This window comes from Saimiri boliviensis, chromosome 2 (genome assembly GCF_048565385.1).
Source record: "Saimiri boliviensis isolate mSaiBol1 chromosome 2, mSaiBol1.pri, whole genome shotgun sequence".
NCBI classification, from domain to species: domain Eukaryota; kingdom Metazoa; phylum Chordata; class Mammalia; order Primates; family Cebidae; genus Saimiri; species Saimiri boliviensis.
The window spans coordinates 227,393,208-227,409,043 of NC_133450.1; the positions used below are offsets into that span (position 1 = coordinate 227,393,208).

Genomic DNA, 15,836 nt, shown 5'->3' on the forward strand with positions numbered 1-15,836 from the left:
CCACCTCAAAAAATGAACAAAAAATAGTGTGCGCTTAATAAAAAGTTGAGTACTCAATTTCCTTTCCTCAAGAAAGTAGATAAATGCATACCTGCTCCAAATGGTTAACTGTCGTAGCCAAGAGGAGCATATGGAGACATGACAACAAAATGGAACGTGGTGTCCTAAATGGCTGCTGGAACAACAGCAAGAAAGGGACTGTAGAAGAAAATCGAGGAAATCCGAATGTGGACTTTAGTTAATATTAGTGAATCACTAATCAGTTCATTAATTATAACAATTGTACTGCAGCAAAGCAAGATATTAATAATAAGGAAAAGTACAGGTTGCACAGGAACACTATACTATCTCCTCTTTTTTTTAAAAAACAAAAAAGTTTGTCAATATTATCCTCCACCATGGTGCCCTGCAGTGATATCATGATGCCCCATAGTGACATCATTAGTCACATGAAAACAAGAAAAAAGATTATCTCCTGAAGAAGCAACAGGATCTATGTCTTTTAAGAAAACTGTGTTCTTCGGAGTCCACAGTTTTACTCATGCAGCTGTAGAAGACTGACTTACATACCACCTGTGAAACATGACTTTTTTCTTAGATCAATACACTGTTGTTCCAAATTAATTCTGCACAAATTTTTATTACAGATTATCTTGTATAAATGCAGAGTGAAATGATAGCAGTGTATAGGTCTGCATTAGCAGAAAAAGAACTTCACAAAGGTAAATGAGGCTAGTTTCACATCAGTGCAATGAGATGCTTTAAAAAAAAAAAAAAAATACAGTTGCACCAATTCTAGTAATGGTTTGGTTTTTTCCCATCCACTGAATGGAATCAAAGTTCAGGAAGTTCATTCTGTCAAATATAAAACATCCAATTGTATTATTACAAGTGCTATTATAAATTCAGTGAAAAATAAAAGAATAAAGCATGCAGTAAAAATTATATTTTTACCAAATTAAGAAATCTGTGAAGTAGAAATGCACCTGGAATTGGTGGCACATATAACATGTATTATGGAAAAAATTAAGCATAATATGACCACATTGAAAGAAGATGTATTCTTCAGAAAAGTACCACCAATTTGGTATTAGAGAGATATATAGGTAATTAACATTAAAATACTTTAATATGTTCCAGTACTATTTTGCTCATGCAATTTTTAATGTTCACATAAGTGATATGAAAAAATTTTTGCTTTATGTACGTACGCCTTTTATATATTTTATAGATAACTTTTTAAAATTTTTTGACTAGCACTGGCCTTCAGTGGGCTGCTGCCTTCTCCACTAACTTTTCCCTTTTCTCCTTTCACATTGTTTTCAATGGGGATGCATCCACTATTTACTATATAACAGATGCTAAGAAAGCTGAAAATAAGTCCAACTCAAGAAACTGTCAGTCTTGCTGATATCTGGAACTACTTCTGGTATGCAGAGGCCCCTTTATTTTGTTCCATGATATGGTTTGGCTGCATCCCTAGCCAAATCTCATCTTAACTGTAGCTCCCATCATCCCATGTGTCGTGGAAGGTACTGGTGGAAGGTTACTGAATCATGTGGCAGGATTTTTCTGTGCTGTTCTAGTGATAGTGAATACATCTCACGAGACCTGATGGTTTTATAAAGGGCAGGTCCCCTATACACACTCTCTTGTCTGCCATCATGTAAGATGTCCCTTTGTTCCTCCCTCACCTCCCAGCCATGTGGAACTGTGAATCTGTTAAACCTCTTTTTCTTTATAAATTACCCAGTCTCAGGTATTTTTTCAAAGCAGTATGAAAAAGGACTAATACACTCCACCTCAGATTTGTGTTTTTGTGGTTTGAGGTTGTTGAAATCTCAACATCAGCTGAATGGCTAAACCAATGTATTAACTCCTGAATATATTTTGAATATACTTCAATAATAAATGTGGGCATATTTTTAACAATATTTATATTTGTTAATAACATATGAGTTCCAAAAATAAATTACATGATTCTATGAAGATCAACAGACATTATATTGCATACATAGATATTTCACCACTAGCTTCTACAAAAGATAAGAATTTTCTTGTCATTCTAAAATTTCCAAATGATTTCTTAATATGCTGCAGGATCACGAATACCAGTAAAGAACATATTTTTTTCTTCTGAAATCAGTACATTCTGAAATATGTAACTGCATTCTACTTGTTCATTCAATAGCAAATATATTTCCTGAATTAGCATTTATTATATCTTGAATACCTACCACTGATTATTAAATGGTTGGCATTTAACTCAGAATTTGCTAAGTTTGCTATGACAGTTAATGTAATTAAGCATAAAATTATTTTCTATAACATCTTTGAATTATGTTTAAACTATTTATATATATGGTATTTGTTTAGTTACTGTCCCAAAAGACATGTCACAAAATTTTATATTTACTTTTAAGAATCACTGATTTTTACATATCTACCTTGCTACCTAACTATCAAACACAAAGATAAATCAATAACAGTGTTCCAGTCTTTCTGTTTTATGAAAAGATACAAAAAAGATCAAAAATATCAAACTAAGTAAAATCAGTTGTCGAGATTTTCTTGCAAATTTTCTTAAACACATTTCCCCTTTGAAAGAAAATGTTGCTGACATCTCTAATTTGACATTTCAACAGTTAAGACCCTTTGAGAGGCTCCTGGTCTCACTCAGTGGTGCTTAGGGTACATTTTCCACAAGGCAGAAGCCTCCTGAGACAGACCCCACTGCCCATCATCTGTCTACTCCACTGCTTTCCCAGCAACCTGCTGGGAAGTTTCATTACTTTTTCATTTGATTTTCTGCAGAATGAAGGATGATTTTCTGAAATGTGCTTTAGAAAAAAAAAAAAAAAAAAAAAGGTAGCCAAAACTCTCATTATAATCTGACTTCCACACATTATTCAAAGATCAGTTGTCCTGCCACTGGTCTACTTTTGTGCTCCCAGAGCCACAGTTCACAAAAAGAGCAAACAACCTCCAGATAGGCAAACACCATTTGCCAACGGAGTCTGACCTCAACCCCCAAGAAGAGTCAAGAAAAGAAAATTCAATCTTCCCTTAATTGAGTCATCATCTTAACTCACTTGTTCATCAGATAAGGGAAAAGCAATTTCAGTAAGCTGTATATTTACATTTATCTCAGTTTGTATTTTTTTATCCCAAGCCTTTAACATGTCATTGATTTCCAGTTGTTTCCCTGTGGTCTGAACTGCATTCCTCTCTCACCTGCTTGGATAATAACATATCTCTCTGGGCAGTAAAACAAATGCAAAAGCTACTAAAGGAAATGGAAAGAAATGCCTAATTGTTGCTTTAAGTCCAAGTACTATAATGAAAGTTGTCTACAGTTATTACAACAATTTGCTTGGGTAGACAAAGAGAATCCACAAAGTGGTAGTATTTGTTTATCGTGGTATGTAGTTTTTTAAGGATTCCCCTAAGACTCAAAAGAGGAAGGATTAAAAATAATATCAGTGACCAACTATGAGGCTGAAGCCCAAGATATGAGGTGACTGACAGACTCCAGTGGGTTCGTTCAGCATTAACCATGCCCGCTCCTGGCTGGGCACCTACTTATTTGTATTCAATATAATATAACTCAATGTTTTGTGCTTATCTCTCTAAGTGGCTGAATTTCTAAAAAGATAATTTAGAACTATAGCATCTACTTGAGGAACCTCCAATATAAACAAAATTGAAAAAGGAGTTAATATATGAATAAAAATAGAACAGGAGTAAAACTACAAATAATAATAATATTACAATTTCAAAATGATGGCAGCGCACCAGCTATCTGAAACTCAGGTATCTGACACCAAGAAGAATTCAAAAGGAGATTGGAAAGTCAGAAAAAAAAAGTAAAACAGCCTCTGAGACAACCCTTCGTGGTATAGGAATAATCTACATTCAAACGGGGCTTTTAAAACACGATTCTAATGTACCTAACAATTTGTTTTCCAGAACTTCAACAGACAAAAGACCTAGGAAGGAAGGAAGTACTGAGAATAATAGAACATCATTTGCAGCCTGACAGCAAGGACAAACACTCTACAAGAGAACTTAAAAAGTCAAGCTGAATGACCATCTCCACAAATCCCTGGGGATATCATTCTACTACCTCCCAGGATAAAACTAGACTTCATAACGATGGCCCTGAGTTAGCAAGGAAAGCTTCAGTGATTTTGCAAATAATTTTTCTGACCAAAGCATTGCCCATGTCCATATGGTTACCAAAAGACTTGTGACAGATGATCACTGCAGTACTACACATGACAGCTATGAAGTTGAAATTATGCAAATGGCCATTAATAGTAAACTGGATAAATAAACGGTGGTATTTTCACACTGTGGAATACTCAACAGCAATGAAAATAAAAGTTTGAAACTACAAGCTCAGAAACATCATGGTGACTGAAAGAAGCCAAATGCACTGTATGGACTTATATATGTAGCATTAAAACAGAGGTAAAGGACAATCACTCCTCTGAAAAAGAGGAGTCTGCAGTGATTGAGGGGGGACCCTGGGCTTCTGCAATATAGGAAAATGTTGTTTCTTCACCTGCATTCTGATTTATCCAGGTGTTTCGTCTGAAAACTCAGCAAGCTATATACTTATGCTCTGCTTTACTGCATCTGTTTTTGTCTTTGAAGAATACATTCACAAAATACATGAAATATTTGATAGAGTATAAATGACTGTATCCTCAAGGTAAATTCAGTCATGAACATCTCAAAATTCAGATATCATATAAGCAGAAGCACCCTAACGCAAAATTTTGAAATCAGCAAAGTTTGCCTTTTCTACCTCAGTTCAGCCTGTTTTTTTTCTGGGTCTTTTCTGCCTTTTTGAAAGCATCTGCCCAGCAGATGTGGCCACATACCACACTCTCACTTCTCATTTTCTCAGCAGAGTCTAAGACACACACAAACCATTCGGAAATTCTGTTAAAATGTAGATGCTTCCAGGAGTCTGCAGTGGGACCTAGGAGTTTGCTTTTCTAGAAACGCCCTTGACTAGCAAAGAGATTATGTGATTTAACACCAGTGCCTGCTGAGCTGCTGGGAACTGAAAAATGAATCAAGCAGCTCTCTTGTGGCTGCTTTCGGACCTATACCTGGTGGAATACTTCAGGCTTCCCTGTGCTCTCATATTATATCCCTGTTAGTAACTTCCAACTCACGGACAAAAACTAGGAGTTGGGCATAGCAGGTAAGAAACCATTACTACGAAAAAATTTCTTACTGTTCCTCATTAAAATGTCAGCCTTTGGACTTCTTGGCACCATGCCTTCCTTTCACAGAGCACTTGCAGAAAGGAGGGAAGGAAGGTGTGAGAAGGAAGGAAAAGAAGAAGGGAAGCCAGCAAGCAGTGAATTTGCCCAGAAAGTCCAGCGAAGCAAAATGTTTGCGTGGCTTGCTGGATGGCTAAGGCTGCTCAAATCCAAGATGCATCTTCTCTGAGATGCTCAATTTGAAGTTATGAATATTCTGGTGAGAGTGGAATTGTAGGGTGAGGATGGAGGGGTAGGAACAAGTCTGAATAATAAGATCTCTTCTCCCAGAGGGGTATCTCAGAGCCATAAGCAGATGTAGGGCAAACCTTTTCTTGGAAGATTAAAAAAAATTAGTAACTTTAAAGTTGCCTCAGAAATTTGGTACTTCTGGGTTGTGGAGTGTTTAGGCATTTGGAAGGTGAAGGGATATAATATATGCGTAGGAATTTTTCCAGATTCAAATAGTTTAAAAATTTTCTGTTACTTACATTATAAGCTACAAGCATTCAAAAATGCTCTCTGATCTTCACGAAACTGAGAATATTTGAAAAACTCCCTTAGTGGCTATGATGATGAATTTTATTTACATCAAATTGGCTAGGCCACAGTTGTCAAATACTTGCTCAAACATGTGCATATTTTGCTGTGAAGGTATTCTGTACATGAGATTAACATTGAAATCAGTAGACTTTGAATAAAGCAGTCTACCCTCCATAATGTGGGTATGTGAGCCTCATTCACTCAGCAAAGACCTTAATAGAACAAAGACTGACCTCCCAGGAGGAAGAGGGGATTCTGCTAGCAGATGACTTTTTCACCTGGACTGCAACCTCAACCCTTCCCTGGGTCTCCAGACTGCCATCCCACCCTGCAGAGTTTGGACTTACCAGCCTCCACAGTCACATGAGTCAATTCCCTAAAATCAATCCATCTCTCTCTCTTTCTAAATAACATGTAAAAAGATATGTGTATATATATGGTATATACATAACACATATATTTTATGTGTGTTATGTATATACATGTGCGCACACACACACACATCTTATTGGTTCTGATTCTCTGGAGAACTCTAACAAATACAAAATGTCTTAAATCATTGCACTTTCACTGGAGCTAATCAGTGGAAACCAATGTACCAGTGAATGCATGCTAGGACTGATGAAAAGAGCTGAATAAAAACTTTGTTACTGATAAGAACCTTAATTTTAAACATCATTCAACAGAGTAGGTCATTTCTCAAGGCTCCAAGTGCTCAGCTATCCCATCATATTTTAATTTTAGCCACGGTCATTAGGACTCTAACAACCTAATAGATTTTTGAATTATGTGGACTAATGGACTTTTATTGTCCTGAAGATAGCTTATTCGCTATAATCTCTTAGGAGAGAGGTGATGCATCATCCTATTAGACCAATACAAAACCCTGAATCTGTATACACAGAATCAATCTGACATTCATTTCTGCTTTGTGCCTTGCTGGAGCTTCCCATGAGTTCTGTACTCAAGATTTTTTTTAGGACTTCCCTGCTACAATGCAGGTACATGCAGAGCAGACTGTAATTCTATTTCATAGAAATAAGAATTATGAGGTGACTGTGTCATGCCAGGGGATGAATTGGTAGAGTCTGCCATGCCTAAGCAGATGGGCATGCTATTCATCAGAAAATGCCACCTAAACCTCCCATGAGCCCTCACCCTCGCACCAGGTAGCTACAGGCAGCTAACAATAGGTGATACTTTCACCACTGCAATCAGATTTCACAATAAGTAACTCCTTTTGTACTTTTTTGCTTCCTATCTAGTTAATTAAAAGGTATACTTGATCAAAGATACCATTATGACAAAATGACATCTGTTGAGCCTGAGAAAGATAACTCTGCAAAGTACAATAACATCTAAGAGCACGAAAGTAAAGATAAAAGGGTTAAAAGGGTATCCCACAAAGTTGGAAAGGAAATAAGTGGCACCATTAAAGTTCTAAGTTAGGATGTCATGGAATCAACAGGGATTGAGATCAAACCTAACACTTGAATTAACCAGGGCACATTCACAGGTAGGAAACAGGTTGCACACTGGAAATGCTGTCTCTTCTACCCATGTGCTCTGAACTTCAGAGAGATGCAAAATTGGAAATTTGCACTTAAAATCCAGCATAGCTGTCAACACTGGACCTGCATCCTGCATGGCAGCTGCTGTCCAGAGCCGAGAAGTGGCTGAGCTGTGAAGTGGCTGTCCCCTAAGCAATATGAAGCAGAGGCTCTTACTGGCCATAAACTCCATATCAACAGGTTAATGTTACCTGACTGGCTGTGGAGGCCTCCACATTTGCGTACCCTTCTCCATTACATCAATCACAGCTCACGGTGTAGTAAGAGTAGAAGGAGCTTAGAGGTCATCTGACTGGGACCTGTAGTCCTCCTGAGGCAGGACTATGAAAGAAAGTTTTGGCACACTTTGGCCTTGCAAGGGAAGGCATGAAAGCATCACTTTTCTGTGGTACAGAGGAGGAAACTCCCCAAGTATAGCTGATCTGTTTGATTTCTGATCATCAGTGAAAGCTGGACATGGGCCATCGACCTCGTGATTCCTGCCACTTTATATCCTCACTGATGTCGTCATCTTCTGAATAGAAAGAAACCAGCCAAGCAACTTTGGCTTTTGGCAGGAGACTATTTCTAAGTACTCAGGGCCTCGTGCAGTCCTGGGCATACAGAGGATACAAAAAAAAAAAAACATGTTTGTTAAGTTAAGGAATGAATGAGTAAATAAATGAATGGATGGATGAAAAAATAGGAAAAACAGTGAGAAGAGTTTCTTCTGTGGGAAAACAACACAGATGTTCCTTGCATAGGATTGTGAAATTTGAGGCTTACTTTTTCTATAGTGTTATGCCTTCAATTTAAATGACAGAGGAGATAAACACGCATTGAGAAATGAAACACTCATGTTTTCAATCCTATATCGTTCTTGAGGATTTCAAGTACCATTAGAATAATATTTCTCATACTTGATTAACACATAGACCTTACTAAAGACTCCTGCGAGGTTGGGTGTGGTGGCTCACTCCTGTAATGCCAGCACTTTGCGAAGCCGAGGCGGACAGATCACCTGAGCCCAGGAGTTCAAGATCAGCCTAGCTAACGTGGTGAAACCCCATCTCTACTAAAAATACAAAAATTAGCTAATCATGGTGATGCATGCCTATGATCATAGCTACTCTTGAGGCTAAGCCAGGAGAATCACTTGTACCTGGGAGGCAAAGGTTGCAGTGAGCTGAAATTGCACCACTGCACTCCAGGCTGGGCAACACAGCGAGACTGTCTCCAAAAAAAAAAAAAAAGACTCCCGTGAATTCCAGAATTGACTTAAACATTGCTTATAACACATTACACTTAACTATGAACGAACATAAATCGGATATAAACTCATACCAACAGCATCAGTACATTTCTAGAACTGATACACATTTACAAAATAGATGACATCAAAATTAGCAATAGTTGATCTGACAGAAGACGCAGTTTTCCAAGCTAAATCTCCACGGTCCATGTCAGTGTGGGACTGGCAGCTCATATGTGGCTATCTTGAGCACACTTCTATGATCAAAACCCTATTCTCTCAACAATTTTCTATTGAGACCACAGAAAATCCCCCACCCTGTCATCAGTCACCTTTGGTTTATGTGAACAAATGGCTCACACACAGAGCCCACCTTTCTGCTCCTTGTCAGCCTGTGACAATGCACACAGTGCTGTGGGACACCTCACAAACACAAAGGCAGGTTTTGAAATTGTGTAGCCAAATCTGTAATGCAAGAGTCATCCAAATCTGCAATGCAGGTGATCTAGAATGAGCTCACATCAATTTATTTCACATTACTGCCAAAATGTAAGTAAGAATATTTGGTCTTCTAAAACTCTCTCCTTCAGGTGTCAGAAACTCCTAAGTATTTAAGAAGGTGAGAAACAAGGTCAGGGTCAGGTGTGTATAGCGCCTAGTGAGATGTCAAGGCAATGTCAACTAGAGAAATGATCAAAGAAACATTTGCACTCCTGGAGCTGTATATCTTGTTTTTATAAGACAGACAGACTATGGCCTTAAGGGTTAAAATTCACTCTTCTTTTCTTATAATTACTCTGACAAAAGCAATTATCATTTGGAAGACCCTGAATATTTACAAGTTGAAACAATGAACTTGTTTGACAAAATAATTCTAAAGAAATACTATGTGTCATAGACAAATTCCACCATTAGAACCTTCCTCTGGGAGACAGTGTTTACTTTCCATTTTACAACCTCATATGAAACTAATAGCATCAGGTGAGGCAGCCCTGAACACACAGAATAAATAATCTCTTCTCATTTCTCCCTTCTGAGTATACACTGCACTCAAGTGCTACCTAAATTGTAATACGTTATACATGAAACAAGAATGTAAACTGTATATATCCTCTAACGAGAGAAAAGGGATTCAATACATACTTGGAATCACGTGGCACACGAATCTTTCCCCCATATGATACAGCTACTTTCTTTTTACAAGTGAAAACAGATTGGATAACTTGGGCAGAAAATAAGAAACAGATAAAGATTTTTAAGTGCTTAAAGAGAGGGGTAGTACAACTGAATTTAACAGTAATTTTGGAAAAGAGTAAATCACAAGCTCAGGTTTGAGGAAAAGCTAGAGAAGAGTGTAGTTCTGGGAGTATAGTCTCCCTGATAACACTAAGTTTTAAGGACTATAAGGACAGAATAAATAATCTTTCCTCAAATTCTGAGAACAAAGCTCTGAGCAATCAGTGAATTCTGAGAGTCGCAACAGGCCACTGCCCAGACGGCTAAAACGGAGAGCCTTCTAAGGACCAGAAGGTCAGAATACATTTCCAAAATCTGAAAGCCAAAAAGAAATTACTACGTTGAGATCAAATTCAAATATCAGAACCAGAAGCGGCCAACCCCTTCCAGCAAGTAGAGCCCATAAAACCTAAGGCATGCACAGATTCACACAGGCCCAGGGGAAGGATCAAAGGTTCATTTCCTTTAAGATCTGGAGCAAGGCAAGGATGCCCGCTCTCACCACTCCTACTCAATATAGTACTGAAAGTCCTAGCCAGAGCAATCAGGAAAAAGAAAGAAATAAATGCATCCAAACTGGAAAAGAGGAAGTCAAATTACCTCATACAATCAAAAGAACCCTTGGACCTCATCTAGGACTTAGGTGCAGCCCACCACCATGTTGTAAGGCTAGAAGACATCTTCTCTTCTTGGATGAGAACCAGACAGGACTGGCCATGAACATGAAAATATATATATATTTGTCTTTAAATACCACGCACATATCCCAAAGCACCAAGATATTCACATATGGAAGATACTCAAGAGCTGAGATAAAAGAGAGAGCTGATTTGCCACTCTCATCTCAAGTGGCTCCGGGCCATAGGCTCACTGAGTGGAAAGCGGGGAAACTGAGGCAAGACGGACTCCACCAGTCTCTCTCCCTTTCCCCTCCATCTGATCGTTGTGTTTCACTCCCTCTCCTGATGTCCCGCTCTGCCACTCTTACCTCTGGCCTTCTCTCTTGCTCTCTGGCTCCCTCCTGATGTGTTTACGTCTTTGTCTGCCTGTCTCTCCTCTCCCTTTTCTATCTTATCAACCACTGAATCATGTAAATTAAGGGAGCTGTGAAGCAACTACCCTATTACAAAACAAGGCAATCATTCTGACAAGGAAAACTAGAACCCAAGAAGGGGAAAGGGAAAAGCAGCCCTCACCAGTACCGAAACTACGCCTCTACTGGCAGATACTTGTTTTTAAAAATTTCCCAGTTAAACAGGACTGCTCTCCAATGGGTTAGCCTTTCCTCTTGAGTTTAATAAGGCAAGCCAATTTGCCAATCTGTATACAACTCACATGTGTAAAGTTTTCGTTCCTCTCAGTTAAATCTGTTTTTATACTACCAAATACAAGAATCCCCTTCAACACTGCACATGTAGAAACATCACAAACCATGTGAAGCAACTAATGGCACTGATTTTGACATCTCAACAAATCCTGGCCTAGCCCTGCCTGGCAGGTCACCCATCATGGATATCTGTCACACAGCAGGCACCTGACCTGCAGCTGTCCCGGCTTTGGCCACTTTGGGGATACCTGTGCCCACTCACAGACCCACGATGGTTCCAGTGCCAGCTGTACCCTCACGTTCCTGTTTGTGAGAATGTGGGTTTATAAGTTAATTTATCTGCATCAATCAATTCACAGATAACACTCAAAATTGCTACACATGGAGTTGAGAAAACACTGAAAAGTTTCAGCTCTGACTAGAGGTCAGAGAAGAGCCCCTCATCCCTCCTCTCAGCCCTCTATCAAATACTCAATACACACACACACACACACACACACACACCCTATTTCCTTCTCTTAGCAATCTCTGAACACCAAGATGGCCTCACAACAGTAAATGGAAAAAAAGAAAAACAGTGACAGAATCTGCAAAAGGAGTGGGGAAAATGCTCACAGCATAAACCAACTACACTCTCTCTCAAAATGCAGATATACGAAACAAGAATCAAAGAATACTGATTGATTCCATTCATTTGGCAAACATTTACTGAGTGAGTGTCTCCTGGGTATGAAACTCCCTTTCACCAAGACAATAACCCTGGCATCAGAAACTAGGGAGTCTCCATTATAAGTTTGCTCTCTGTCTGCCCCTCCCCCTCAACACCCACACATTTTCTTCCTGCTTCCATGACTTTTCTGGTGCTGGTAGCACCTGCCCTCCCAAATTCTCTTATGTAACGACATCACATTGTCCTGCTGCTTCCACCTGCTGGCTGATCTTACCAAACTGACCAGGAAGTGGTCAAGCCCCATCTTGACCATGCAGACCCTTCACACCTGCCAGATTCAGCTTTCCAAGTCACAAAACTCCTTGGACACTCCTTCCTCAGCCTTTAAAAGAAAAATGCCCTCAATTTTCTAAGAGAAAATAAACTCAAGAATGACACACATCCCAAAGGTCACTTTCATCCATCCCTTCATGATGCAATATTATCTTCCCTCTAACATCACAATTACTGATGACTGGGGAGTTTAACCCAAAATTGCTTAATATTTTGATTGAAAGATCCTTGAAATGAAAGTCCTCTCAATAGTACCATGCTTTGCCTTTATAGGAACCAAACGTTTTCCTATTTAATATCCGTTCTTCTCAAACTGGATGTGAACATTCCCCAGGATAGGCCTGGGGCAGGCTGTCAACAGGGATAAGATGGAGTGCCAGGTGGGAAACAATGCCACAAGTTGGAATAGCACACAATCCTAGAAAGACAATTCTCCCTTCAGAAGAAACTCTATTTTATATTCAAACAACTTCCCAAATATTGTGTACTAAGATGGACAACTTAATGATTTTTTTTTTAAAGAAAAGCTCAAGACTTCAAAGAAAATTCTTGCTTGCAGCCATCTGTTGGGCTATGTGCACAATACAGGGAGTTGCCTACAAGTAACCCTCTTGTCTTTAAATGTTCTTTGATGAAATCCTTGGAAAACTGTTTCACCCACACCATTAGCATCTTGAGGGCATAAACTACATATCATCCTTCTCTTTGTCCTCAGCAACCTAGTATCTGGCATATAACAGGCAACTGGTAATATTAGTGGAATAAGTTTGGCTGGAATAATGCCAACAGTATTATCAATAACAAAAGATGTTTTTAAATCACATTTGGATGGAATGAAGGAAAGGTGAACAGCTGTATGAGGAAGTGAAGTAGAATTAATCCAATTTACCAAAACAGCTGATGGCTGCCATGGCAACAATCTGATGCAGCAACTCAGTTTAGATCTCTTCCACTTGAACATGAGAGAAGACAAATATTGTTCTTGTTAGTATCACATCAAGAGGTGAGGCTTACTTAGGACACAAATCTACCACGTGACACCGGTGCCCACTAGAGGTAGCAATCTCTGAAGAGTTTGGAAAGGCAACGTGATAATAACAATGCCTCAATAACACCAAGTCCTGGTTAGTACACTGATCCAGGTCATTTCAATCATTTAAGGTTGTGTGTGAAACATATGTTGCTGAGATCAGACAACTGCAAAGAACAGATCCACATGTATGCATACATAACATCCAATATGATGTGGACTCACCCTGTCTCATTACTAAAATTCTTACTTTTTTTTTAACCAGCTGTACCCAGACTAAGTTACAGATGAAAGGCGACTAAAAGCAAGAGCATAGGTTGTAGGACTGTTTAGATTTTGCTGCTTCCCTGGTGGGAAGGTAACTCATTTGTAAATAATAGAAAAGATCGTTACACACCCACTTTACATAGTGAGTCACTCCCCATGCCCAGTATTCCCCTTACTTTCCATGCTGGTGGGAGAAATTGGGAGGAGGAGGAAGTGAGGACTTCCAGCCCTGCCAGTCTAAGCTGAGAAGCAATGAACAAGCACACTGACTACCTTCCAGGGATACGTCCTTTTCAGACTTTCCTCTCAGATGTGCAAACTGCTAACCAAAATGATGCCTTTCAGAGCGTCTTAATAACGACAGCTAGCACTCAATAAAATTTCAGCTAAAACCCAAACATAAAGCAGAAAAACACGTACAGCACTGAAATGTGTGTATCGCCGGGGAATTAAGTGAAAAATAGAAGCTGGAGGCGCGCAGACACCAAGGGATGGACAAATGCAAATGAAGCTCAAAAAAGAAAATCTGGGCCTCTCTCTCTCCAGGCCCTGAAATCCCACCTGCAGGCATCCCCTCACCTCCTGATAATTAAGTCAGTGACTTGATATGTTATTTCTGTCAGAGCAATAAGAGCAGAGAGTATATTCTGTCATTTTATCATTTTATTCTGTCCTATAAAAAAAGTGAGTTTTTCAGTTCACAGATGTGGGGTCAACATTCACATCTTGAACTGGGCAAGTCCCTTAAGGTCTAATTTCTAGGTCTAAGTTCAGAAATAAGCAAGCCTACCTTCTAGGGATGCTCTGAAAATTAAAGGTGTGAACTCTGTAAAACGCCTAGCAGGTGCATCAGTGAATATTTGTGTCCAACAATATAAATGCCCAAACAAAGCTTCCTTTTCTACAGTCTTAGGAAAACAACAAATCAGAAAACTACTACAGAGGACGCCAAACTGGCAAGCAGCCCGGGCCCCAGCCCTGGGGCCCGGGCCGAAGGCCTGGGGTAGAAGGTGACGTAACCCGGACACGGTGAAATGCGGGGCGTGCGCCTAAACCCCCTCGGGCCGCCAGCGGCTACAAATTTCAGAAGGGCTCGGTTAATTACAGGCTCAGGATTCAGCACTTAAAACTTTCGCCCCAAACACTGACTCTCTGATTACCTTTTCTTAACTCCTAAGTCTAGGAGATCTCCGAAAAGTCAAAGTGAGCACGTCACAGTGAAGAGTAGAGTGCATTGGGTCTACACACGCAATTAAGTGCGAGAAAGCAAGCAGGAAGCTCCAGGAGCACCTCCCGCCCCCAGCCCACACTCGCACCTGGGGATGAACTTAGCTTCCTCCCCGAGTCGCGCCTGGAAATCCTGCCAAGCCCGGCCGGGACTCTCCGGGCCCCACGAGGTGGCCCGCGCCGCCGCCGCGTCCTCGCCGCCCTCGTCCTCCTCGCTGTCCGGTGTCTCCGGCCCCGCCTCGGCCACGGCAGGCGCGGGATCCCGCGGACCCCAGCCCCGGCGCCGCCCCCCGCGGAGGGCCCCGCGGAAGCCGCGCGCGAACTCCTGGAAGGTGATGGCGCCGTCGCGGTCGGCGTCCAGCCGCTGGAATACGGCCTCGGCGTCGTCCGGCCGCACCCGCAGCTCCGCGCACAGCGCCCCGAACTCCTCGCGCTCCAGGCGTCCCGAGCGGTTCGCGTCGCAGGCGGCGAAGACCGAGCGCAGCCGGGCCAGCTCCTCTCGGTCCCCGTCCGCCTCCATCCCGCCTGGCGGGGGCGGCCGAGAGGGCTCCGGAGCGCCACGGGGCGCACGGCCCTCCCGGGAAGTCCGGGGCCACCTGCTGCCGCCCGGAGGCCCGGCGAGTTTGGCTCGTCCGGCTGGTTTGGCCACTTGAGGAAACGTCCGGGCGGGGCCGGAACGTCGGGGGTGGCCGGACGGCTCCTTCGATGCCGGTTCGCGCAGGGCCCGCGAGCCGTGAGGTGCGCTCAGGCTCCGGGCACCTCGAAGCAGCGCCTCCCGCGACTGTGCGCCCGCGCGCCGCGGCAGCCCTCGCTACTCTCCCGGCGGGTGCGGCCCCGCCCAGCCAGGGAGGAGGAGCGCGCGGCTCCGATTCTCTGGTCCCCACGCCCCGGAGCCCGCCGCCGCTTTCCGCGCAGGAAGGGGAGACCGGGCCGCCACGGGGGTGCGGCGGGAGCGTTGCTCTTCGGCATGGCGCTGCTCGGGTGGAGCCCAGCGCTCCGCTTCCGCACGCCGTGCGCCTGAGAAGGTAACCGGACAGAGGGAGGTAAGGGAGGGAGGGTCAGGATTCCGAATGGGTTAAGTGCGTTTTATTCTCTTACTCCCGAAAACTGGTAAACTTCTTT

At 41.7% G+C, this 15,836-nt stretch overlaps 1 protein-coding gene across 1 annotated transcript in view; it reads right to left on the bottom strand.

Moving 5' to 3' along the window:
- The window catches only part of RASEF (RAS and EF-hand domain containing), a 70,231-nt gene extending 54,932 nt beyond the window's left edge, over window positions 1–15,299 (bottom strand). The window contains exon 1 of the mRNA XM_039475267.2: window positions 14,804–15,299. Within this exon, the coding sequence (XP_039331201.1) occupies window positions 14,804–15,234 (431 nt within the window). The 5' untranslated portion in view covers window positions 15,235–15,299. The remainder of the gene's footprint in view (window positions 1–14,803) is intronic.
- Window positions 15,300–15,836: the final 537 nt, after the last annotated feature.